The sequence below is a fragment of the Xiphophorus maculatus genome, chromosome 19 (genome assembly GCF_002775205.1).
Source record: "Xiphophorus maculatus strain JP 163 A chromosome 19, X_maculatus-5.0-male, whole genome shotgun sequence".
Lineage (NCBI taxonomy): Eukaryota > Metazoa > Chordata > Actinopteri > Cyprinodontiformes > Poeciliidae > Xiphophorus > Xiphophorus maculatus.
This window is the reverse complement of record NC_036461.1, coordinates 5618441-5642913: the sequence shown is the minus strand read 5'-3', so window position 1 is coordinate 5642913 and position 24473 is coordinate 5618441. Positions and strand designations below refer to the sequence as shown.

Sequence of the window (24473 nt, the reverse complement as noted above, 5' to 3'; positions counted from 1 at the left end):
CTTGCTTTCAGTTGGGGGTATATTAGGTCACTGGACTCTGACATGCAGTACATTTCCTTCAAAATCTCTGACTTAATTTTTTCCCACATATGTGGATCACTAACCATGTAATCTGAGGATGAGAGGTATTGGTGTCATTTCAGCTCCAAACAAGCTGCAGAAAAAGAAAAAAAAAACACCCACAGATGGAGGAGCATGTGAGGCTGGCAGGCTTCATCCATCGGGTCAAACGCATCCCCAACAAGTGGATAATCCAGCTTTAGGACACCTCTCTGTGGACAATAATCTGCAGTCACTCAGATGAAGATGTAATCTTGAATAAGGTCCAAATGGATTTCAGAGATCGTCGGTTTCATGTTGTTAGCCTCTTTTCGGAAAGCCAGCCCCAGTCATGTCACCGACGGGCGCATTTAATCATTTCTAAAAGATGTTTCTGTTTGTTCATCATTGATAAATCTAATGGAAAATATAGTTATTGATCAAACAAAGGAATTCAGTTCAATATAGTTTATCTATAAAGCATCATTTCATAATAAATGTCTTTTGAAAGCACAATAAAAACCGATCCAATTCATGTTGCAAGGCAAAATTATAAAATGTTATGAACTACTCTGGTCTTATTTGTAGTGCAAATATTTTGGTACACATCTTACAACTTAATTACAGCAATTTAATTACAAAATTGCCCTTTTTGTCTCCGTATTCCAGTTAACGATTAATCATTTACTGAATTAGTTGACCATTTCAATTTACCTCAATTAATCGAAATAATCGATTAATCACAATTACTAAAAAATAAGCAATTAATCGGATTAATAATTTCAGTGTTTGTTATTTTTAAATTATAAGCAAGATGAAGAGTTTAAATGGGTGTAGTAACACTAATGAATATGTTTTTGTCTAAATGAATTTGGGTAAACTTTATTGTCAAATCTTTCACAAATAGATGCTTCAAATATACATTCAATTCACTCTGACATTTTTCACTCTTTTCTGATAAAGCAGGAGGGCACACTGCAAAAAACACAAAATCTCACCAAGTAATTTTTGTCTTCTTACCAGTACAAACATCTTAGTACACATGCAATAAGACAAAACTAACTTGGAAGTAAGTTTTAAGAAATCTGTAGCAACTTATTGACTTAACACAAGCTACTACATCTTGCTGAAAAGTTACATGTAAGTTAGTTTTGTCTTATTTCAAGTATACTAATGGTGCATTCACACCAAAAGCATTTTGAGCGTCAGACGCGTCTGGTTTACATTCAGTCAATGTGGGGGCGCGTCGAGGGCTTTTCGACCATCTAGTGTGGCGTGATTTGAACCGTGTAGAGCGTTTTGAGCGTTTCACGCGTTTTGAGCGTTTGACGCGTCAAGAGCGTCCAAAGGAAAGTAACGGCTAGAGCTGACACGCCATCAACAGGCCTCCATATAGACTTCGAATGTAAACCAGACACGTGAAACTCTAGTGTAGAACAAAATGTCAAGAGTCTGCATTCAAAGTGCACACTCGTCCAACTTGAAGCGTCGGGACGCGTTTTTGATGTAACGCATTTGGTGTGAGCGCACCAAAAGATATTTCCACTAAAAACTAGACTAAAATTACTTGGTAAGATTTTGTGTTTCTGCAGTACTAAAAAGTCCAAACTTGATTAAGATACTTTAAATAATTCAACTCTAAATTAGAAGTAACTTTTCAGCAAAATATACAAACTTGTTTTAAGTAAGTAATTCCTTAATACAGATTTTTTTTTAAAGTATTAGTTCCACTGGTAGATTATTTCATTTACCAAGACATTTTTTCCATTTTATTAGTGAAAAAATAGCACTTTTTATCAATATTAAAATATTATTGACTTAAAATAAACACCTTTATGCCGCTGAAAAGATATTTTCACTAGAAACTAGACGAAAATCCTCTGCAAGACTTTGTGTTTTTGCAGTGTAGAGTACAATTCTCTGTCTAGTTGTTTCCATATTTTTTAATTGTTTGGTCCAGAAGTGCCGCCAGCTGAATCCTCAGCAGGATTAACGTGATTAGTGCCGTTAACATGACCGCTAGGTGTCCTTGTAGCTCCAGTAACGCCACTAATCAGTGATTTTTTTCCTCCTCCAGCTCTGAAGCGGTAACTCATCAGTTGGAGCAGCAGATCTTGCTCTTCCATTTTGTTCCTCCTGGCTTTGCTAGGCGTCCAGAACCAGTTCTGGAGAGGAGAAAAATGAAAAGCTCTCCCCCAAACAAGCTTCTCTAATGCATGTACTTAACTTCACTTAATTTGTTTTAATTCCCAGCATTAAGCGGGGCTAATGACTTCGCAAGTGAGTGCACTGCCATTACCTTGCTGTGCCTGACATCAAATGGCAGCTGATGGACTCAGAGCACAGATTTGGGGGCTCAGTGTGAGTGCTCTAATGCATTAGGTATTGCAGGGGATAATTACGCTTTATTTGTGTGTACAGTATGTGCACCATGGATGTCATAAATATAACTGTTTTTAATTATGCTGTGGGTAGCGGGAGCCTATAGTGGACTTACCGCTTTCCAGAGTATGTTGCAGATCTGCATATCTGTCAGTGTTTCTTACATTAAAATGACATTAGCATAAAAAACTTGAATTATTCATCACCTTTGAGTGAACCCAGATGCACCGCTCTGTGTGTCTTCCCCTCGCTGCGCCACGTGAGCGGACCACATGGCTCGTAGCTGGTTTAATGGGATGGAATGTGACGGGTTATGTTTTCATGGGCCTGATATGGAGCATGGCTCGGGAGGCGGAGAGGAGGCAGTGGTTATTCGCTGCACTTGTGATGTACATTCATAATTAGAGATGTTCGTGCATGTTGTGAATCAGTTATAGATGATGCCACCCCCTCTTTTCCCTGGTAGAGTCTTCACCACACACACACACGGTCTGTATGGCGCCCATTACTGCTGGTCCAGTAGCGCCGTGCATTTGCTGTGTCTGTAGATTCAGAGCCACCATTAGTCTAAGACTGAATAATTGCTGAGTGGGGCGTATTTCCACTCAGGTTCAGGAGTGAATTAGAGGTGTGCCATCACTAGCTTCGTTTACATTACAATTGCAGACCAAACTTCCTTAATACACCACCCACTAATGTCGAAAAAACACAATTTTATAATTGTGATGTTTCTACTAAATAAGAAATGCAGTAAAATAAGTTTGTTTATGCAGTCATCTCTCAAAAACATGTTATACTTTCATCCTACCACCACTTCCTGTCGTCTTCTTTCTGGTTTGATCCAGTTTAAACATCTGGTTGTTAATCATGTGAAGCTGTGAAAATGTTTCCATTGGAGTTTTGCAAAATAAGCAAATTTCAGTACGGGCAACAAAAACCACCTCATCATAGTGTTTTCTGAAATTGCTATGTTTCTATTAAGTTAAATTTATTTTCGTAACTCCAACTTGTGAAATTGTATGGTCAATGGAAACGCAGAAGTTTTGCGCAGCTTGGGTCCTTTTAAACTTTTCCCATCGCACATGACTTTTGTGATGCAAAACAAGTATTTCAATTATGGTTTTGCGAAATTAACCAATTTCAATATGGCCAAAAAAAACCCACCTCATGCATGCGCCAAAAATGTTTTAGCAAAAACAATTTTTTTCAAACTTGCCATGTTATCAGTAAGTGGATTTATTTTTTAAATGTCAAATTGCGCAGTTATATGGTCAATGTAATCGCAATTACAAGGTTTTGCACAGTTTTACGAGAAAATGTTTTGTTTTCATTTACAAGCTGGAATTACGAAGATGAATTTGCTCAATGGAAACATGTCAATTTAGAAGAAAACATGTTTTTTGCTATAATATATTTGTGCTTGGATGAGGTGGTTTTCCAGCTGTATTGAAATTAGTGAATTTCGCAAAATTGCAATGGAAACATCACACGAGTCATGCGATCAACAACCAGATCTTTCTACTGGCAGAAATGATGAAGAAGACATCAGGAAGTGATAGGAGGAAAATGGCGTTGCATGTTTATGTGGTAACAACTTACCACATAAACAAGCTTATTCACATGTGACTTTAACTGCGTTTCTAATTTAATTGTGTTTTTTCGATATTAGCGGAATATCGACAAAGTTTTGCTCACATTTGTAATGGAACCGCATCTCCTGCTGATGTTGAAAAAACACAATTTTGTAATTGTTTCCATCAAATAAGAAACTTGCCGTGTCATAATCCTCAAACTACTTCCTGTCATCTTTTCCGCCAGTAGTAACATCCAGTTGTTGATCATGTGACCCATGTGATGGGGAAAAAGCATTTTTGTTGCAGTTTTGTATTATACTATAAATTGATACAGCTGAACACCCCCTCATCCTACTGCAAAAAGTGTCACAAAAAGCCAAAGCTTCTTAAATGGGACCTTTTTTTTATATTTTTTTATACTCCCATTTGGGACTGCACTGTTTCTAAAAATAGCCCAAGCACTTAAAAAACGTCACCCAGCTGTTTTTTTGGTAGTAAGGTAATATTTACTGGCAGTGGTGGAGAAAGTACTCATACAATGTACTTAAGTAAAAGTACAAATACACAGACAAAAATTTACTCAAGTAAAAGTCAAAGTACCACATTATTATTTTACTTAAGTAAAAGTAAGAAAGTACAAGCTTTTAAAACTACTTAAGTATTAAAAGTAAAAGTACTTGCCGACCATAATACCTAACGGCTTATATAATGTCATTAAGTGTACCTATCGTATTTAGTTTTAATAAATCAGTAATGTACCATTTTAATGAGCAATGCTGTTACTTGCAAGTTCATGCTAGCTTATAACAATATACAGTAATCGTATTTATTTACTGCAGTCGAGTTCAACAAAAAGCTTGCTAAGATTACATAAAACTTCACTAACACAAATTAATTTAACATCGATAGCGTTTAGCAACTTAACTTACCTCAATAAGTTTTTTCAAATTTGATGGTGAATTTTTGAAAGATAGAATTTCATGCTTTCGGGGAAGGCAAAGGCGGCATTGGAATCTCCAGGAAGCGTTTTTTGACCCAGTTATTTCAAAGAAATCTTTTAAATAAGGCCATGGGTGGGGCAGGTCTTCTGGAGGATGACTATCCTTGGACTCCATTCTGGGAGTTAATGATTCTGCAGGTCCTGCATACTGTGCTGCTCTTCTTGAGGGAGGGCCTAATGGTTATTTCCCGCTTTGGATTGGTTCAGCGGACTGATTCTGCTCTCGCCATTGGATACTTTCAAACTAACGAACAAATCAAAAAACTGAAATGCGTCTTGGATGTAACGAGTAACGAAACGCTATATAGAAATGTAGTGAAGTAGAAAGTACAGATACTTACTGTTAAATGTAGTGGAGTAAAAGTAGAAAGTATCCATTATTAAATCTACTTAAGTAAAGTACAGATACACGAAAATTGTACTTAAGTACAGTAATGAAGTACTTGTACTTCGTTACTTCCCACCACTGTTTACTGGTGTCTGAAAAACGAGTCGTTTCACAAACCTCCCAGTAGTTAAGTCACATTCCACAGGCAGTGTGCTGTTACCTAGCAACCCCAGTGGAGTCCAGCCCCGTTACCTAGCAACCCCGGTGGAACTAAAGCTGGTTTTGTAGAATGGCTGCTGACATAGACAAGAGTTTTGTTGCTGACTTGGAGTTCAGAAAATAATTATTGACTCAAAACAAGCTTCTGCATCGTGCCGAAAAGTTAAACCGTAATAAGATACTTTCAGTAGTAATTAAACCAAGAATACTTGGTAAGATTTTACATTTTTACATTGAACACCTTTCCAGGAATGGGTACCCTCCATTGCCATTTATTTAAATCATAATTGTTTAACTGTTTATTTTTCTTTACAGTTGAGCATTTTCACACATAGTAGAGATAAATTGTCATAAAAGTGTTAAAAGCTCACATCTAGTTTATTTTAATTGTATATTACAGAGTGAAAACTTTGTGTTGCTCTTTATTACCAGATTTATTTTGGGTCTGATATCGGCGGTAATAGAATCTTATTAAATATGAGGGATTATATCTATTGATCAAACTAAAATAGAAGAAATTATTACATTTTTATAACAGAGTTTTGAACAGATTGTTTTTACGTCTACTCTATTTTCATATCAACACCTAAAACCTTTAAGCTGATGCTTATATAACTATCAATCAATCAGTGTAATTTAAATGCATAAAAGCAACATCCTCCTAAGCGCTGCTCTCTATTTTGCAGAAACTCCAGAAGTGTTTTGCTTGAGGGTTTGTGAAGAGGAGCCGTTTAGTTGCTCCAAACGCCCCTCTGCAAGTCATCAACAAAATCTAAATTATTTTGTCCTCAAAAGGTGCATATTATATCCCAAGTTCATTTTCCTTTATTCTCACAAATACATCCTGCCTTGCCATATTGCTTCTTTTGAAGTGTGTCATTGAATTATTGCTGTCGCTTGTCATTTTCCTGTAATTTGTTTCCTGTGGAATAAAGAGCTACTGGAGACGGACAATTAGGATGAAAAGGGAAAATGCTTCTATTTTGTGTAGACATTTTGGATGAGAGCAAATCTCACAGAAGCATAAAATCTTAACCGCTTTTTATTTCTGACCTTGCGTGTCATTTATTGTAGGATTGAACTTGTGTGCCGTTCATCACATTATTTCAATCCCACAAAGCGTATTGCTTCTTTAAAAGGAGAAAAAAGTTTATGGGAAAAGAAAACAATTGAGAAATACCCAATTTTTCTGCAAATTTACCAGAAATCATTCTTCACTGGTTTGTCAGATAAGCTTTTTGTGCAATTTTCTGACAGCCTTTTATAAATCATGACATTTGCATTATTTCTCCTTGACTTAAGTGTTGAAAACATATTTCTTAAAGTGTTGGGAGGATTACAGATTTAAACGAGGGCTGTCAGGACTGACAAGCATCTTTCTTCTGATGGATTGTCTTACACACAGAGCAGAAAGAGTTGCTTTTTACAGAAAAAAACCCTCCTGACCTCTGAAACATCTGCAATTAAATCAAAATTGTTCTCTTTTTTGTTTTGTTTTATGGTGATATTTTGTTCTTTGCACCTCTTTTTTTAGATTAAATACGTTACAAATACAGACAAATGACCTCTGAGCCAAGAGTATTAGAATCAGGATTTAAATACAATGGTGCAAGTAACTACATTTGATATAATTGTGAATAGGGATAACCTTTTTCTTGATTGGTGTTATTCCTTCACACAAACATGAATATTCAGACTGAATCAGGGAGCGTCATGTCAATGTTTCTCATTATTACATTTGACCAAAAGTGTGTTTCTTCATCCTGACACACATGTAAATTGGGTTTAATATGATTTTTTTGTTCACTCTTTGCAGTTATAATAGCTTCAGTCATTGTGGGAAAGCTTTCCAAAAGGTTTAAATGTGCATTTGTGAGGTCAAACGACTTTCTTCAGTCAGAGGCTTCTTTAGTTTCGCTGCAGGACTGACTGCTACTGGAGATCCTTCCTACAGCATCACCATCACAACTGCAATTTCAAGAAACTTTTATGAAGGGATAAAAAATATATATAAAAATATATAGTTTTTTCATTTAATAAATTTTTGTGACTGTACGCTTTAAAATTTTTACATCTTAAGCCTAACTTTAATATATTTTTGACTAGTTCCAGCATGTAAATGCACTTCTTAAATTAAACTTTAAAAAAAACTTCCTTATACCCTCCTATAGAAAGTCCTTGCGCCTTTATAATACTGTATTTGTAAATTTGTTGTATAGCAGCACTTTTGTTGTTCTATTTCAATGAATAATTAAAAAATGAAAAGTTGACAATCTTCACTCTTTTCAAACATTTTATGTATTTAATACTTTAAATATGAATACAAAATAAACGAGATGTAAAATTTATGATTCTTTGCTAATTTATTTTATTTTAGAACAAAATATATGTATATTTTTTCTAGTTGTATGAAGTGTTTTTAATGTATTTTATAGCTGAGATCAAACTGATTTGTGATTGTCTTTATTGTGTTTGGTTGATAAACGGGCAGATCTCTGTGGGCGGGATTAAAAATCCTACACCAATCAGAGTCCTCTCCTTCCTGTAAGCTGCACTGTGATTGGTCAAAGTCTGACCGCGTATCATGCCGCTGTCGGTTAGCTGTGCTATGGCTAGCCAGCAGCTAATGTTAATACTGGGAGCTGCAGGCTGTTTTTCCCCTCAAACCTCATAATTATCTTGTGGAAAGTATCACTACAGGGTCTTTGCCGTTGGTCCTTATCCCCCTGATAGTAAGTTGATCTCTCATTGTTCAAAACCTTTTGTGTTTTAGCTATTTCTGTGAGAAGTTAGCGGATTAAGGCGCTGTCTGCCTCCGTTATTTCAGCCACAGAGCTAGCAAAGGTTCAGTCTTTTGAGACCACTTTATCTGTAATAACAAACCTGGCTTGGTGTCACCGTGTTGTTATATTTGTAATAATGTGTTAAAGCAGACGGACTCCCATCAGAGCATCTTGTTGCTCTGTTGTGCTCTGGTCTCTCAGCAGCAGTTGCTGTTTTTGCTCAGAAACGTTAGAAACATGAACAAACCAGGTTCACACACCTTTTAAATTCATCATTCTAGATTTATTTAATGTGAAAAATTAACACATTAGAAAAAATTTATTATTTAGATTTCGGTTCTGATCCAAATCCTCTAAACACTAGCAACATGGTAATAAAAAAAACAGCCCCGGTTAGCTTATATTACCTGTACAGGTGCATTTCGATATGTTATCAGTGAAAAGCTAATTTATTAAACTAATATATTGACTTATTTTACGTTGTATTTAGTTATTTTGCTCATTATAGTTTAAATAGAATTACAACATTATATTAGACAAACATGTTTAATCATTTAACACTTCAGGAGTCATTTATGCGGTTACTGCATCAATGCGGCGTGGCATGGAGGATCTTTTGCAGTGTGGGCAGGCACCAAAACTTATTGGAGAATAAAACCAGTATTTCCATAGAGCTTGCCAGCAGATTGAAACTCAAAGTTCACTACTGTTTTGTTGTGCAAATTGTTGGACTCCTTCTCTGACTTTGAGCTTGAAGTTCTGCTGCCTTAATTTCCAAATTAAATGAAAAATGTTGAGGCCTCTGGACCATCCAGTTTTTTTCTCCTTAACCCAGGTTGAGCGGCTAGTACAGTTGTAGCTCATGTCCTGGATTGGTCTCTGTGCTGCATTCTTGTTGGTTGTGATGGAGGCTCCACTGTTGCTTTTCAAAGACGTACAGTTGTATAATTGTGGATCTGTTTGCAGCAATTTTCATGTGTGAGTGTAAACGTTGAGTTGGGGGAGCGGCCAGCAGAAGCTTATCTGGATTTAAAGTGACACGAGGCCCTAAAACAGCTCTGAAATCTCATTATCTAAGAATATTTTAGATAATGAGAGAAAAAAACGTAATGAACATGATTTGTATAGGCCATAGATCTGTCCTAACCTGTTTAATGAACATAAGCAGTCACCTTTAGTTCTCTTTAACTAACTAGTCAATTGGTAATTGTAATTAAGTAATTACATTTACTCAATTGCACTTTTGAAAAAATTTGCTTTTAGGAGTATTTTTACTAGGCTGTACTTCTTACTTTTACTTGAGTAATTTTACTATGAAGCATCTCTACTCTTACTGTAGTAAAATTTCTGGACTTTCTACCCATTGAGTGAAAAACAAACATATTTTAATCAAAACTTCACCAGACAGACACACACCTGCAGTTTTTATTAAAGTTTCATAAATTTTATATTGAAAGAAACTGAATTTTTTTCTTTTGCCTGTTTTTTTTGTTGCTTATATGAATTATTGTCATTTTCATCCTTAAAATACTCAAATCTGATTATGTAATTTTTTTTATATTGAGAGATTGAAAATGTGACTTTTTACCAAATACTGCTTTACTCTTACTTGAGTAATTTCTTGGCTACTTTATATATGTTGAAGTACTGCTACTCTAGTACATTTTTGGATACTCTCCTCTCCTCTAGTCTGTAATGTGACTGAAGTGTTTCTTGTTTTCCAGGTGAGTCGCCCTACATGGCCGAGATAATGACAGCGATGCCTCCTCCGTTTCCGTGGAGATGACCTGCCACCCTTTCTGGAATGGTCAGAATGGGGCCAGATGTGCCCCTTCTTAACGAGTACAAGCAAGAGTTCTTCTGGAAGCGCTTCCCCCAAACCGTGTTGGGGGGTCCCCGCTTCAAGCTAGGCTACTGTGCCCCGCCTTACGTATACGTCAACCAAGCGGTTTTGTTCCTGACGCCATGGCTGTTCGGCGGCGTCGGCACGCTGCTCTGCCAGCTGCAGCTGCTCCAGGAGCTTTATGCCGCCGTTCTCTCTGGCATGCTCATGTTCGCAGCTGCAGCAGGTGTTCAGGCGCTGGCGCTGCACGCTGCACGGAGGAGCGGCACAGTAGTGGAGAGACTTGGCGCGCCCAACAACCTGGTTGATGAGGAGGAGGTGGAGTTCACCCAATGCATCAGCCCGGAGACGGTGCGATTCATCGCTCCGGGGAAGCGGTTCGGCCTGAATGTGGTTCTGCACACGGTCCTAGCTGGAGTTCTGTGCGGCTTCGGGACGTGGTACGTGTTCCTGGGCCGACTGACGGCTCTGTACGGCAGCACCGGCGCCTCCCTTGTCGTGTTTGTCCTCAGCTGGGTGACTCTGTGTATAGCCGAATACTCCCTCATCGTAAATACGGCCGCAGAGACGGCTACTTTCCAAGCACAGGACACGTACGAGATCACGCCGCTCACCCGGCCGCTCTACGTTTTTATCTTCATCGCCGTGGATTTGGCTGACAGGTGAGCAACAACGCATAGGGTTTCATTTTCAGGAAACTCCAAACCTCCAATTTTATCAGATTAATCGATTATTCCGACGAATGATCGAATAAAATATATATTTTAATTCAGATTGATCAATTATTCTGATGATTTATAAGATAAAAACATTGTCAGATTACTCAGTTATTCTGAAAATTAATTGGGGGAAAATGATCAGATTAATTTGTTAATTGGATAAATTAATTAATCGCAATTGCCGACTAAATGATTATTCTGATTAATAATTGATTAATCAGATAAAATATATTTTTTATCCAGTTAATCAATTATTCCAACAATTTTTCAGATAAAAAATTATCAGATCAATTGATTATTCTGACAATTAATTGGAAAAAATTATCACATCAATCAATTAATCAAAAATAATTGACTAATCGATTATTCTGATGATCGATCAATTAAATTGACAAAAAATTTGGCACAGTCTGCAGATTTTTCATTTGATCACTTAAGCCTTTTTATACAATATTATAAATGCGTCGAAGATACAAATAAACAATTCAATTCCTTTTTTAAAATGAGAAAATATAAATTTTATTGCCTAAAGTGCGATACTGTAGCATTCCTTTTGTGAATTTGAGCCTGCTGAAACTAAAACTAAGCCTCTTGAGGAGTTTTGGCTAAAACATGTTTAAAGCTGCAGCATGTAACTTTTTATAAAAAGAGTTTTTACATATTTGATGAAACTGTCACCATGACATCACAGTATGGTTTGACACAGATGATGCTAACGAGAAACAACCAATCAGAACAAGGAGGAGGGTCTTAGCGCTGTCAATCATGAATCATGCTTGTGTGTGGTGCTCACCCCCCCACACACACTTTCTCTCTGCTACACTGCAACGTCTTCTTGATAGCAGAGCCTGTCATGAATGCTAATGCTAGTTAGCATAGCCACCGATGATGGCGGATAAATGTTTTTTCTGGAACATTAAGTTGTTTCTGTACCATTAGGACATTTAGCAGCACTTTCACGAGGTTGATTGACAGCCGATTGGAGCCCTCCTGGGCTCCGATTGGTTGTTTTTAACCAGGAGCGTCACTTTTCTTCAAACAGCAATCGTAGCTCGGGGAGGAGGTAGTTCTGTCTCATTATACTGTTAAAACATGGTGACAGTTTTAACAAAATGTAAAAAAACCCTTTTATTAAATAAAAGTTAAAGACATGTTTTCTTTTCTTAAATGCAAAATGTACATTTATTTTGTACAGTTTTGACTTAATTACTGCTCTGAATATGTTTCCTTTTTTCAGCAAGTGTTCTTTTTTTGAGACTGTTAATGATTGATCATTTAAGTTATTTCAATAATCGATTAATCTGATTGATCGCTTCAGCCACAGTGATGTTAACATTTCGTGTAGGTTCTCCCACGCTGTTCCTGAGCTCCAGCTGGCCAGCCAGACTCTACACGTGGTTTTCGTCTTCCTGCCGGTGCTCTGGGCGCTGGGGGTTCTGCCGCCGCTTGACGCCTTGCTGCTCTGGGGAATGGAGCAGGTTCTGGTGTTTGGCCTGGGAGGCTCACCCATGTCCAGCAACATCAGGTAAATCCTGGTCAATATGCCTCCATGATGACCTACAACCGTTTGTCACTTACAGAAGACGTGTATTGTTGTTTATCACATCATCGTTATCTTTGGTAAAACCAATCAGTTTGTTATTTAATTGCACTGCAAATAGAGGAGAACAAACTGAGATGTAGGGCGTTTTCACACCTGATAGATCGATTATTTCTATTAAGAATTATCTGCAAAATCTTCTATCGAGGTATAACATTCCTCCTTTTAATTAAAAAACATAAAATTACTACTTTATTATCCGAATATGGCGACTTTATTCTGATAATAAAATCTTTATACTTCAGTCAAAGAAAATTCAAAGTCCAAATTAGTAGAAGCTGTAATACAAACAGGATGGTGTTGAACTAAACTATTGAAACACGAGGACTGCATTGTTTAAAAATTAATCCAGATTTTCCAAAAGTTTAATCTTCACTGCAAAAGCACAAAATCTTGCTAATTATTTGTGGTTTAGGTCTAAATGCAAATATCCTATCACATTTGAAATAAGACATAAAGATAAAACTTTTCAGCAAGTTGTACTAGCTTGTTTAAGTAAATAATTAGTTAATGTTAATAAAAACGTACTAATTCCTCTGGCAGATTATTTCACTTACAAGACATTTTCCCATGTTATAAGTGAAATAATCTCACAGTTAAACTTAATATTTATTAATACTAAGGAATTATTCACTTAAAACAAGCTCCTATAACTTGCTGAAAAGTTACTTTTAAGTTAGTTTTGTCTTACTTCCTGCTAAGGCAGGAACTAGACTGAGGTAGACTACTGGAAGACTTTGTTTCTAGTATGAAAAGTTACTTGTAAGTTTTGTTTTATTTCCAGAGGCGGGTAGAGAACCCAAAAACTGTAAGAGTAGCACTACTTCAACATATTTTTACTCACGTAAAAGTTAAAAGTAGCTGTCCAAGAAATTACTCGAGTAAGAGTATAAAAGTATTTGGTAAAAAGTCTACTCATGTACTGAGTAACTGATCACATTATCGGTCATTTAATATTTAAAAATTTCATAATCAGACGGAAAAAATGGAAAGTTATATGGAAACTTTGGTATTTTAAGGACCACAGTGACAATAATTTGTATCAAAAAAGAACAAAATCAGGCTAAAGAAAATTTTCCAAATCAGTTTCTTTCAATAAAAACTTAAGAACTTCAACACAAACTGCAGTTACTCAAGTAAATGTAATCGAGTAAATGTAACTAGTTACTACCCAAATCTGGTTATTTCAAGTGTAATAACATAACCAAAAATACTTGGTATGATTTTGTGTTTTTGCAGTGTTCAAAAACAAAAAGTTAAATTAAATGATAAAATCTGTTTATGGCCAGCTTTAGTTATAATGTTTAAAGATAACAGTTTAGTTTGTATTTTACTGAATTTTTTTCATTTTGTTAGTTTTGTTTATTTGTCCCAGTGAACTGATGTGAGAACCGGTCTGTCTCTGGTTCGTGTCTCGTGTCCCTCAGGCTGCTCTTCATGTGCGCCGTGTCCTTTGGCGTCGCTGTTTGTAATTACTTCATCCCGTCATCGCTGGGCGTTGTCCTCTTCTCCACCTCTGCCGGGTTTCTGCTGAGCCTGGACCTGAGCCAGGTCGGCGCGCTCTGCAGGCGCCAGAGAACCTCCTTCAGGGACCACAGAGTTCACAGCGGGGGGTCGCCATCTTTCCCTCTCACTTCCTTCGGCTGGAGCCTCGGCTGCCGGGAGCTGCTTCTGTTTTCCAGCCTGCTGGCGGCGGCCACGGCGGAGGCTGGACTGTTGCATCACTTCATTGGCTCAGCTCAGTCCCAAGTCTTGGTTACAGAACCTCAGGGTCTGGTTAGCTACCTCCTCATCATACTTTTCTCTCTCTGCTGGGCTCTCAGAGAGATCCAGGGAGCTTATGTAGTTGCAGGGATGTTCCTGAATCCCTTGTACCCTAAAGGAATGTCCAATGTTCAGAGCTTCAAGCAAAAGAGCAGAGGGTTACACGTAGTTGCTGCGATCCGAAGAGTCCTACTTTATCTTGGTGAGCGTCTGGCTGCATGCTTTTCATTTTCTTATGCTGAACATTTGCATGGAGATGCGACTGACCAGAACCTGCTCTGTGTCCCACTTCAGTGTCTCCGTTTGCAATGGTTGCTTTTCTGTCTATGGACGAATCTCTGCGGTTGCTCCACAGTGTCACCGTCAGTGTGGGATTGACGCGAGCCTTTAGAGTGGTACGTACACACCTGAATAGGGAGATTTTGCCTGATTTGTACATCCATGCTGCTTCTAAAAAAAACTAAATGCTTAAAAAAAAAAAGAGTCATTTTCTGGCAATAAAATGTTTTTTTTGCACCTGGAAAATTTGTTGTTTCAAAACTTTCCGAATGTAACGTCACAAACGCACAGGGCCTGTTACCTAGCAACCCCAGCTGAGCTGTGTCCGTTACCCAGCAACCCCAGCGGAGTTCCAGAACGTTTGGTCAGCTGGTTTTACTACTGTACGATGGCTGCTGGAAAAGACAAGTGTTTTGAAACTGTTCAGAAACCGCTTACTGCATTCTTCACTGCAAAAACGCAAAATCTTACCAAGTAATTTTTGTCTAGTTTTGAGTGCAAATATCTTAGCACACTTGAAATTAGATAAAACTAACTTTCAAATAGCTTTTCACCAAGATATTGGAGTTTAGTTCAGTAATTCCTTAAAATTGTAGGGAAAGTTAGTTTTGTCTTATTTTAAGTGTGGCAAAATATTTACAATAGAAACTAGACCAAAAATACTTGGTAAAATTTTGTGTTTTTGCAGTGTTGTTGGTTGTGCAGGAGGCTCCACTTCTGCTTTTCAGAGATGTACTGCTGTATAATTGTGCATCTGTTTGGAGCCGTTTTCATGTTTGAGTGTAAACGTTGAGTTGGAGGCGTGGCAAGCAGCAGCTCATATGGCTGATTTCTTTAATAACTTCTTCCAGATTCTCAGAGGCCAAAGAAAAAAAAACGTGCTCTCTTCTATTTTCCACTCTCTCTACTTTCATAATTATGAAGATGGGGTCATTGAATACAGGTAGTTCTTGCCTTTCAGGTGTGGCAGAGCTCAGAGGACGCCCTTTTGCAGATGGTGGTGGTGATCTTAGTGCAGCTTGCAGCTGGAAGTAAAACCCTACCCGGATGGGACGCCTTAGGAACTGGAGTTCAGCTTCTTCTGGTGAGCTCAACATAAATCAACAAATTAACGTTTCCCCTCGATGTCTGAGACATCGAAGTGTGAGATTGTGCTGCTGCAATAACAGATTCACATATTTGAAGGCGCTTATGTTACAGACCTGATGGTGTTAAATTTGTAACCCAGGTGGGTCTGTTGATGGACAGACTGGGTCAGTTCGTGGCCAAGCTGAAGTTCACCCTCACTGTCCTGGTGACGTCCTGGACAGAGAAGAAGCAGCGGCGTCAGTCGGCCGGCACTCTCCTGGCTCTCAACGCCTCGCTGTGGCCGCTGGTGCTGGCTGTGGTTACGCTCTCTGCCGTGCTCGCTGCCCCCCTGCTGCCCCTTTTCACCCTGCCCATCTTCCTCGTGGGATTTCCCAGGCCACAGCGCAGTTGGCCAGGCCCAGTGGGGATGGCCTGTCCCTGTCCGGACTCCGTCTTCTACCAGCAGATGAGTGGAAGCTTGGCCTCTGCTCTAACGACGGCCTTTGCAAGCGGTTCACTCGGTTAGTGGGTCGTGCATGCCTTCTCTGTTCTTTCTACAAAATTATTTTGTATTTAAAATTTGATTCATAGAATGTAATTTGCATCAGAATACAAACATAGCTGAAAATGTAACAACAAAACCCAATTAAACAATCCAATTAATCATTTGATTTTTTTAATGAAACGATTAATCGTGATGAATTGATTATTGAAATAATTGTAAAATAATTTAGTACAGACTCAAAAACAAGGCATTTGCTGAAATAACGAACATATTCAGAGCAGTAATTAGGACAAAACTGTACAAAATACATATATATGTTGAATTTAAGATAAAAACAATAAAGGAATACTATGTTATTGCATTTTAGGTAATAAAATGTTAATTTTATTATTTAAAAAAGGAATTTAATTTGTTTATTTGCAGTTTCTATCAGAATACAACTGCTAGTAGTTAAAAATGTAACAATTCGACCCAGTTTAACAAGTCGATTAATCGTTTTATTGTGTTACGAAGCGATTAATCACGATGAGTCAACTAATTTAATAGTCAATCATTAACTGGAGTAAACAGACTCAAAAAAGGTTGTTTACTGAAAAAAAAAATTATTCAGAGCAGTAATTCGGTCAAAACTGGCCAAAACATATATATTTTGCATTTAAGATAAAAACACTAAAGGAATATTTGTTAATGCATTTTGTTTTATTATTTTGAAAAGGAATTGAATTATTTGTTTATTTGCATCTTTTTAATGTGTTTCTAATATTGTATAAAAAGCTTAAGTGGTTAAATAAAAAAATAATCATCAGAATAACTGCTAGAATAATCCATTACTGAAATAATCATTAGTTGCAGCCATAGTAACAATCCAAAGACGACAGCACGTCCCATAAATCCACGGCCCATTTTGTTGTTTACTAGGGCTGCAACTAACAATTATTTTAGCTATCAATTAATCTATAGATTAATCTGATGATAAAAATAAAAAATTCTCCTTTTACAGATTTTTCATTTCTCTTTTTTTCTACAATATTAGAAATATCTTAAAAGATGCAAATAAACAACTCAATTACTACTAGTAAGAAAATTAACTTTTTTTCTCTAAAATGCAATAACACATTAATTTATTCATTAATTTGGTGAGCTCTTGATCATTTGTAGCAAAAGATGCATCTGCAGCTAAAAAATACTTCAGACATCAACATGTGAAAAGCTCTACCCTTTCTGCTTGACTTAATTTGTTATTTTTTGGATTAACTGATTAATACTTCTTTTTTTTTTTTTTTTTACAGAATTTGTACCAGGTGAATCCAAAACTGTGCCACTGGAGGAGCACATATAAGTTTTTGTTCATCTTACATGCAAAATGTGTATAGTTTTGTACAGTTTTGGCTTCATTACTGCTCTGAATATGTCACTCATTCAGCAACAGGCCTTTTTTGAGTCTGTATATTCCAATCAACAATTCATCAGTTACTAAATTAGCTAATGATCATTTCAATAATCGATTAATCACGAATAATCCGATTAATTGTTTCAGCCCGAGTGTTTACCTTCCACTGTAGCACAAAAAACAGTTCAACGAGAGTTCAGAAAATAATTTCTTAGATACTTTAGTGACCTAACACCCTCTGGGTTGAGCAGGGATCGTATGCGTCCCATCTCACATGGTTAAATACCAAAAAGAAACTCGGTTGTGAGCAGCCTTTTCAAGTACTGGCGGTAATGCGGACTTACATCATCGCGCTGAGTTTCCTGTGAAGTGACCCAAAAAAACCGCTCTGATCTGTATTCATTACATCCGAATGTTTCCGCAACATTAACCGCATAATACTCCGAGGCTGAGCTACACTGCTGCGGCGATATACTCTGCGCTCAATCAGAACGGCCCAAATGGGGAAAAAATACACATACAAACAGGAAGCTGATATTTCTGGAATGCCCATTCAAAAGTGATCAAAAAATTTCACCTTATTGTTTCGCATGAGCTTTAAAGCTGTGGCGGTGATGTATTATTTAGAATGGCGACTTGTTAAATGACGGCGGTCTGTACTGTTCCTTTAGCTTTGCTCACACTGGAGGCTATGGAGCAGTGAGCAGGAAGAGGAATCTGCTCAGTCTGTCGCTTTCCATCATGATGTAGCTGCTGGAACTATTCTTAGATGTCATTATGGGACGCAACATTATCCCTGAGCCACGCAGGCACTAGTCATAGTAAAACAAAAGCTCCCTTAACCTTGCTGCTCTGCTGTGGGTCTGTGGTGAAATAAATGTCTGTCTTCTGTCTGCAGAAATCAAAGTCCTGCACCATCTAAATGAGAGACTGATGGACAGCTAAGGGTTAGATTAGGCTTAATGTTTCAATCAAGAGCTACAACTATTGACTATTATAGTAATTGATCATTCTGATGATTAATCGATTAATCGGATAATTTGCCACATTTGACATATTTTTCATTTAACAATTTGTTTTTTAATATGATATTAGAAATACATTACAAGGTGCAAATAAACAATTAAATTATTTTGTTATTCAAGAAAATGAAAATTTTATTGCCTAAAGTTTAATAAATTTCGTGAAGCTAAAATTGTCATTTGAGGAGATTTGGGTAAAAGATGAAAGTATTTCAAGACAAAGGTGTATTTCATTTAAATGCAAAATATATACATATTTTATACAGCTTTGGCTTAATTACGGCTCTGAATATGTTGGGTTTTGTCATTAAATTAGTTGACAATAATTTCAATAATCGATTAATCATGATTAATCCAATTGATTGTTTAAGCTCTGTGTAGATTTCCGTGTTTATTGATGTGATTGTTTGCTCAGTAATGTCGCCACATAGAGCAGCAGCTGATGAAAAATGAAACGGATGCGTTTGTTTGTTAGTTAGGCTGAGTGCATGTTGTGTGTTCCCCCTTTCTTGACCTTGGATTACACGCCACACCTCCTCATACGTTCAATTCACAGGCAACTCATGATGTGCTCTCTGTTTGTAGGTTCTGTCGCCCCAGGCTCTCATTTTCTGGGACGTTTCCAGGACCGTATGGTTTGGATAATGATCCTGGAGAGAGGATACGGCTACTGTACAGTTAACATTAAGGTACCACAGAGGTTTTTCTGCTTTTAATGGTCACTGCAGGTGTTTAGTGAATGAATCCTTTTCACTGTGGCCATATGCTTGGTGTGGACAAAAAGGACTCACCTGGGCTTCCTTAGTTAGAAAACCTCTTGTTAATTTGCATTATGAGCTCAATTTGACTCTATTTTATTAGAGCTGTTACTATTATTTTATTAATCAATTATTTTGACGATTAATTGGGTACATAAAATTTGGCACATTCTGCACATTTTCCTTTTAACCACTTAAATTGTTATATACATTATTAAAAATACATTAATAGGTGCAAATAAATAAATAGATAAATTTTTAAATTGGAAAATAAAAAATATTGCTTAGAATGCAATAATATGCTTGAATTACTACAGTGTAAGGCTGATCTGGTGACCATGTTATGCATTAATCAATTAATAATTGCATAGCAAAAGGTGCTTAATGGGATATTTTTTTTGGAACCAAGTCTAATAAACTATCTGGTGGGAAAACTCCTTAAGAATCCAAATGTGTTTATGAAAACACACTGACTGTAAAAGCTTTTTTTCACATAATTGTATTTCATTAAATGCATTAAATCTGGCTGAGAATTGGTGCTGCACTGCAAAAACATAAAATCTTACTAAGTATTTTATTCTAGTTTTTTTGTTAAAATATCTTAGTTCACTTGAAATAAGACAAAAACCTGAACGTAAGTTTTCAGCAAGATATATGACCTTGATTTAAGTCAATAATTCCTTAACAATTATGAAAATGTACCAGTTCCAATGGCATTTTCATTTGTATCATGAAAAAAATGTCCTGTTATAAGTTTAATAATTTGGCAATAGAACTAGTACCTTTTCCATCAATATTAAAGAAATATTGACTTAAAACAAACTCCCACATCTTGCTGAAAAGTTACTTGAAAGTGTACTCTTATTTGAGTACACTGAGTACAGTGCATATGTCTCGGTACACTTGAAATAAGACAAAACTAAATTAAAAGTCACTTTTCAGTAAGATATAGGAGCTTGTTTTAAGTCAATATTGATAAAAAGTACCAGTTCGACTAGCAGATTATTTGATTCATAAAATGGGAAAATGTCAAAAGTTAAATATTCTGCCAGTGGAATTTGTACTTTATCATCAATATCCATTAATAATTAACTTAAAACAAGATTATATATCTTACTGAAGACAACATTTTGTCTTATTTCAAGTGTACTAAGATATTTGCACTCGAAATTACTCAAAAATACTTGGTAAGATTTCATGTTTTTGCAGTGTACACAGATTCATTGAATTGAAATTTAAGGTTAGATGAGTTTTTCTTTGCTGCAGGGTTTGGAGCTGCAGGAGACGTCCTGCCACACGGTGGAGGCCCGTCGGGTGGATGAGGTGTTCGAGGCCGCCTTCGAGCGCCCGGAGCGGCTCGGCTTCACCCAGGGCTTCAACCTGCACTGGGGCAACGCGCTGACGCCCTGCGCCGCGCTGGCGGTCCGGGTCTACTCTGACGCCAGGAACGTCCTCTCCGGCATCATCGACTCCCACGACAACCTGAGGAAACTGCAGGAGGACTTCATGAAGGCGCTGACCTGGCTGCTGCTGCGGAACTGTGTGCAGAGGCAGAAAGGTTTGCTGTGGAGCAGCGAGGTCGGGTCGACCATCGGAGGCATGAAGTCCCAGTCCTCCCAGTTGGCTCAGACCACATGTAACCCACCGTCCGAGGCTGTCGTGGTGGAGTCCAACATGTCCTCTCTCAGGTTCAGACAGGACAGCTCCAGTTTGACGTCGTTCGGGGACTGGTCGGACGAGGACGACCTGTTTGGGCCTCAGCCGGCCCGGCGGACCGTGGCGTTGGTGACTGCGGAGGCGCAGCGGGGACACGCGGCGCTGCACACCGGCGCCTCGCTGCCCGGCTCCGTTGAGATGGACAGCCTGTTTGAGAACATGGCGCTGTCCGCGCTGCAGCCGCTGCAGCCTCTGGGGCTCAGCATCGGCATGCCTGCGGTGGACAGAGGCCGAAACCCGGAGGTGCTCAGAGAAAGCCCTCACCTGAACTTCAGCTGCCCGCAGTCGGAGGTGTTCAACTTGCCTCCGGTTTGGAGGACGGCGCCGCTGCTCCCGTCCCGCCTGCTGTCGCTCAGGCAGCTGTTCCCGGAGGAATGGTTTCGCTTCAGCCTGGGGCGCTTTGGGCTGGCGGCGCAGGGGGAACCCCTGGAGGACATGACCAAAGCCCTGAAGGAGGACGAGGTTCTGAAGGAGCTGCACGTGAAGGTGGCGCTGTCCTGCCTCATCTCTGTGGGGGCGGAGTCGGCGTTCACCAGCCCCAGTTACATCTACAGGCTGTACTGCGGAGACGTGCCGTGGACGGAGGGACTGGACTGGCTGTCTTCAAGTAAAGATCTTTACCAGCTCACACTGCAGGCCTTCAGGTAGAAGCTCCTGATTTTACCTGGTTTTAATGGGACCAGAATAGGGCTGGGAGATACGGCTTCAAAATAAAATGTACCGTTTTATCTTCCTACCAGATTCAATATCTGATTTAATTTTTCTTTCTTGTTTTTTTTCTTTTCTGAAAAAAGAGGCTACAGATTATAAAAAATATTTTCAAAAAGTAGCTTTTATTTCTGTCTTTTTATTTGGAAACGTTACAATTTTTCAAGTATCCTATAGAGACAAACAAAGAGGTGCTGCTCACACATTCTGTATATCCGCTGGACAAAACAACTTCGCATAGCCTACCCAAACATTTTCAAAACAAAAATTTGATTTTCCTGTCTGTTCTTCTCCTCCAGGTCGATCAAAAAGTGACTTTTATTTCAATAATTCCTTCTGAGTTGCAAGTTGGTAGTATTGGGGGGAAACTATGAACGTTTTTGTTTAATTATGAGAATAAAATCATAATCTAAGCAGAAAAATTATGCAGTTTTGCCAGAGAAAACTCTTAAAGGTGACCTATTATGCGTCCTTGAACAGGTTGGGAACAGGTTTATGGGTGATACAGCTGACCAAATGTTCTGGAACTCTGCTGGGGTTGCTAGGTAATGGGCAGAGCTCAGCTGGGGTTGCTAGGTAACAGGGCGGTGTCAACATTCCTCATTTTAATTGAGTTTTTTGTATTGGAGGTCTCATAAAATTACTGCTCAATTCCCCTAATATTACAACTATATTCTGGTTCAATATTATGACTTTAGTCTTATTATTAAAAAATTTAATTGTACATGAACTCAAAGTTCAAATAAATAGAAGCTAGAACAAGATGACTGCCCTGAACTATTAAAACCAAAAGACAGTGGTGAAAAAAATAAGGATTTTCCAAATATTATATCTTCCATAACCAAAATTTAGATTTGACAGCCTGTTAGAGATGTGTGCCTGTTTTTCTCTTCCAACAGGTTTAGCTTCAAGCTGCTCTTTGACCAGGCCAGCCTCGGGCCGATGGAGTCCCCAGAGGAACTGTTCAGCACTTTAGAGGAATATGAACGGGACTGGTACATCGGCCTGGTGACGGAAAGAGGCTGGCACGACAGCGTCCTTCAGGAGAAGCCCTTCCTGTTCTCCCTGGGACACGACCTCACCATGGTAACTGAACAATCTCTGCTACATCATGTTAAAAACAATAATTCATAGCAGTAACACAAAATTTTAAAAAATCAGGCTAAATAAATTATTTCCAAATCAGTTCTTTTGATAAAAAAACTTGTGAAACTTTAACAAAAACTGCAGGTGTGTCTGTCTGGTGAATTTTTGGTTAAAACTTGTTTTTCATTCAGTGGGAAAAGAATCCCAAAATTTTACTCAAGTAAGAGAAGAAATACTTTATAATAAAATTACTCAAGTAAAAGTAATAGTACTTTTTTCAAAAAGTTACTGCAGTAAATGTTACTGAGTAAATGTAGCTAGTTACCGCCCAGCTCTGGGACACATTGTGGGTTTAGTTTTCAGAGACGCTGTCTGTCTTCCGTCCTCAGGGAACCTACACGGGTCGGGTCCTGTCCCTGCAGGAGCAGCTGGTGCAGGTCGGCCGTCTGAACGGAGAGGGGGTCAGAGGTCAGTGGGCAAACCTTTCTTGGGAACTCCTGTACGCCACCAACGACGATGAGGAGCGGTACAGCATCCAGGCTCACCCGTTCATGCTCCGAAACTTGACAGTTCAGGCCGCTGACCCGCCGCTGGGTTACCCCATCTACTCCTCCGCCCCACTCCACTTCCCCTGCCTCTGACCTGGAGTCCCTCAGGGCGCCTTCGTTTCAAAAGAAAACACCTCAGTTTGTTTCTCAGCTGTTGAAGTTGTGCATTGTTTTCTGTTTGGACACCCATTATCTTTCTTATTAAAGCTGCAGGATGTAACTTTTATAAATAATGTTTTTTACATTTTTGTTGAAACTGTCACCATGTTGTTATGAGACAGAAAATAGGTGAAAACATTCATCTCCTCCACTTCCTCCCTGAGCTACTATTGCCGCTCTGATTGGTTGACCGAAAACCAATCAGAGTTTCTAGCATAGGAGTTTGATTTCTTAATTTCTTTTTTTAACACATTATCTGTCTCATAAGGTCATGACATAGTTACAAGTTTAGGAAATATGTAAATATATATATATTTTTTAAGAAGTTACATACTGCAGCTTTAAGTGGGAGTTTTTAATCATTTTAACAGAAACTGTAGCACCACTTTATGTAATAATGTAATAAAATTGGGATTTAACATATAATAAAACATCTTTAAAGTTGCAGTATGTAACTTTTATATAAAAAGTAGACATATTTGTTGAAGCTGTCTGTCATGAAACAAGTCATCTAAAAATCTCCTCCACCTTTTCCCAGTGGCAACTGGAAACAACCAATCAGAGCCTTGGGGCGGGTCTTAATGCTGTCAGTCACAATCCCTTCCTTGCTACCTGCAGCTAGAAGAGTATGTGTATGCTAGGCTCGTTAGCGTAGAAGACGGTGAACGATTTCTCTGTAATGATAAATTATTTCTCCACAATTGACACATTAGGCAGCCAATAGGAAGTGGCCTGACAGTGCTGAGACCCCCCTCCTGGCTCTGATTGGTTGTCTTCGGTCGAGGGCGGAGCATTTTTTCAGACGTCAGTAGCAGCTCAGATAGGAGGTGGAGGAGATCGATGATCTTTTCTTTTCACAGATTATCTCTCATGACATGGTGACAGTTCCAACAAATGTTAAAGTGACATACCGCAACTTTAAAACAGCATTAAATATAACGCAAAATGTAATAAACGCATATTGGATCGTTTTTACATGTAGG

General features: G+C 38.3%; 1 protein-coding gene across 2 annotated transcripts; it reads left to right on the top strand.

The window, feature by feature from the left end:
- The first annotated feature begins 8134 nt into the window (after positions 1–8134).
- Positions 8135–23574, top strand: pcnx4 (pecanex homolog 4). 2 transcript variants are annotated; one of them, XM_023353259.1, is made up of 12 exons: positions 8135–8274; positions 10050–10830; positions 12233–12412; positions 13915–14453; positions 14546–14646; positions 15492–15614; positions 15759–16119; positions 17393–17404; positions 19101–19204; positions 20540–21633; positions 22597–22783; positions 23173–23574. In XM_023353259.1, the coding sequence occupies exons 2-12, from the start codon at positions 10130–10132 to the stop codon at positions 23422–23424; spliced, it is 3654 nt and encodes a 1217-aa protein (XP_023209027.1). In that variant the 5' UTR covers positions 8135–8274; positions 10050–10129; the 3' UTR covers positions 23425–23574. The 2 variants fall into 2 exon arrangements, with proteins under 2 accessions (XP_023209027.1, XP_005801191.2); XM_005801134.3 differs by lacking the exon at positions 17393–17404 and having other exon boundaries at positions 23173–23424.
- Positions 23575–24473: the final 899 nt, after the last annotated feature.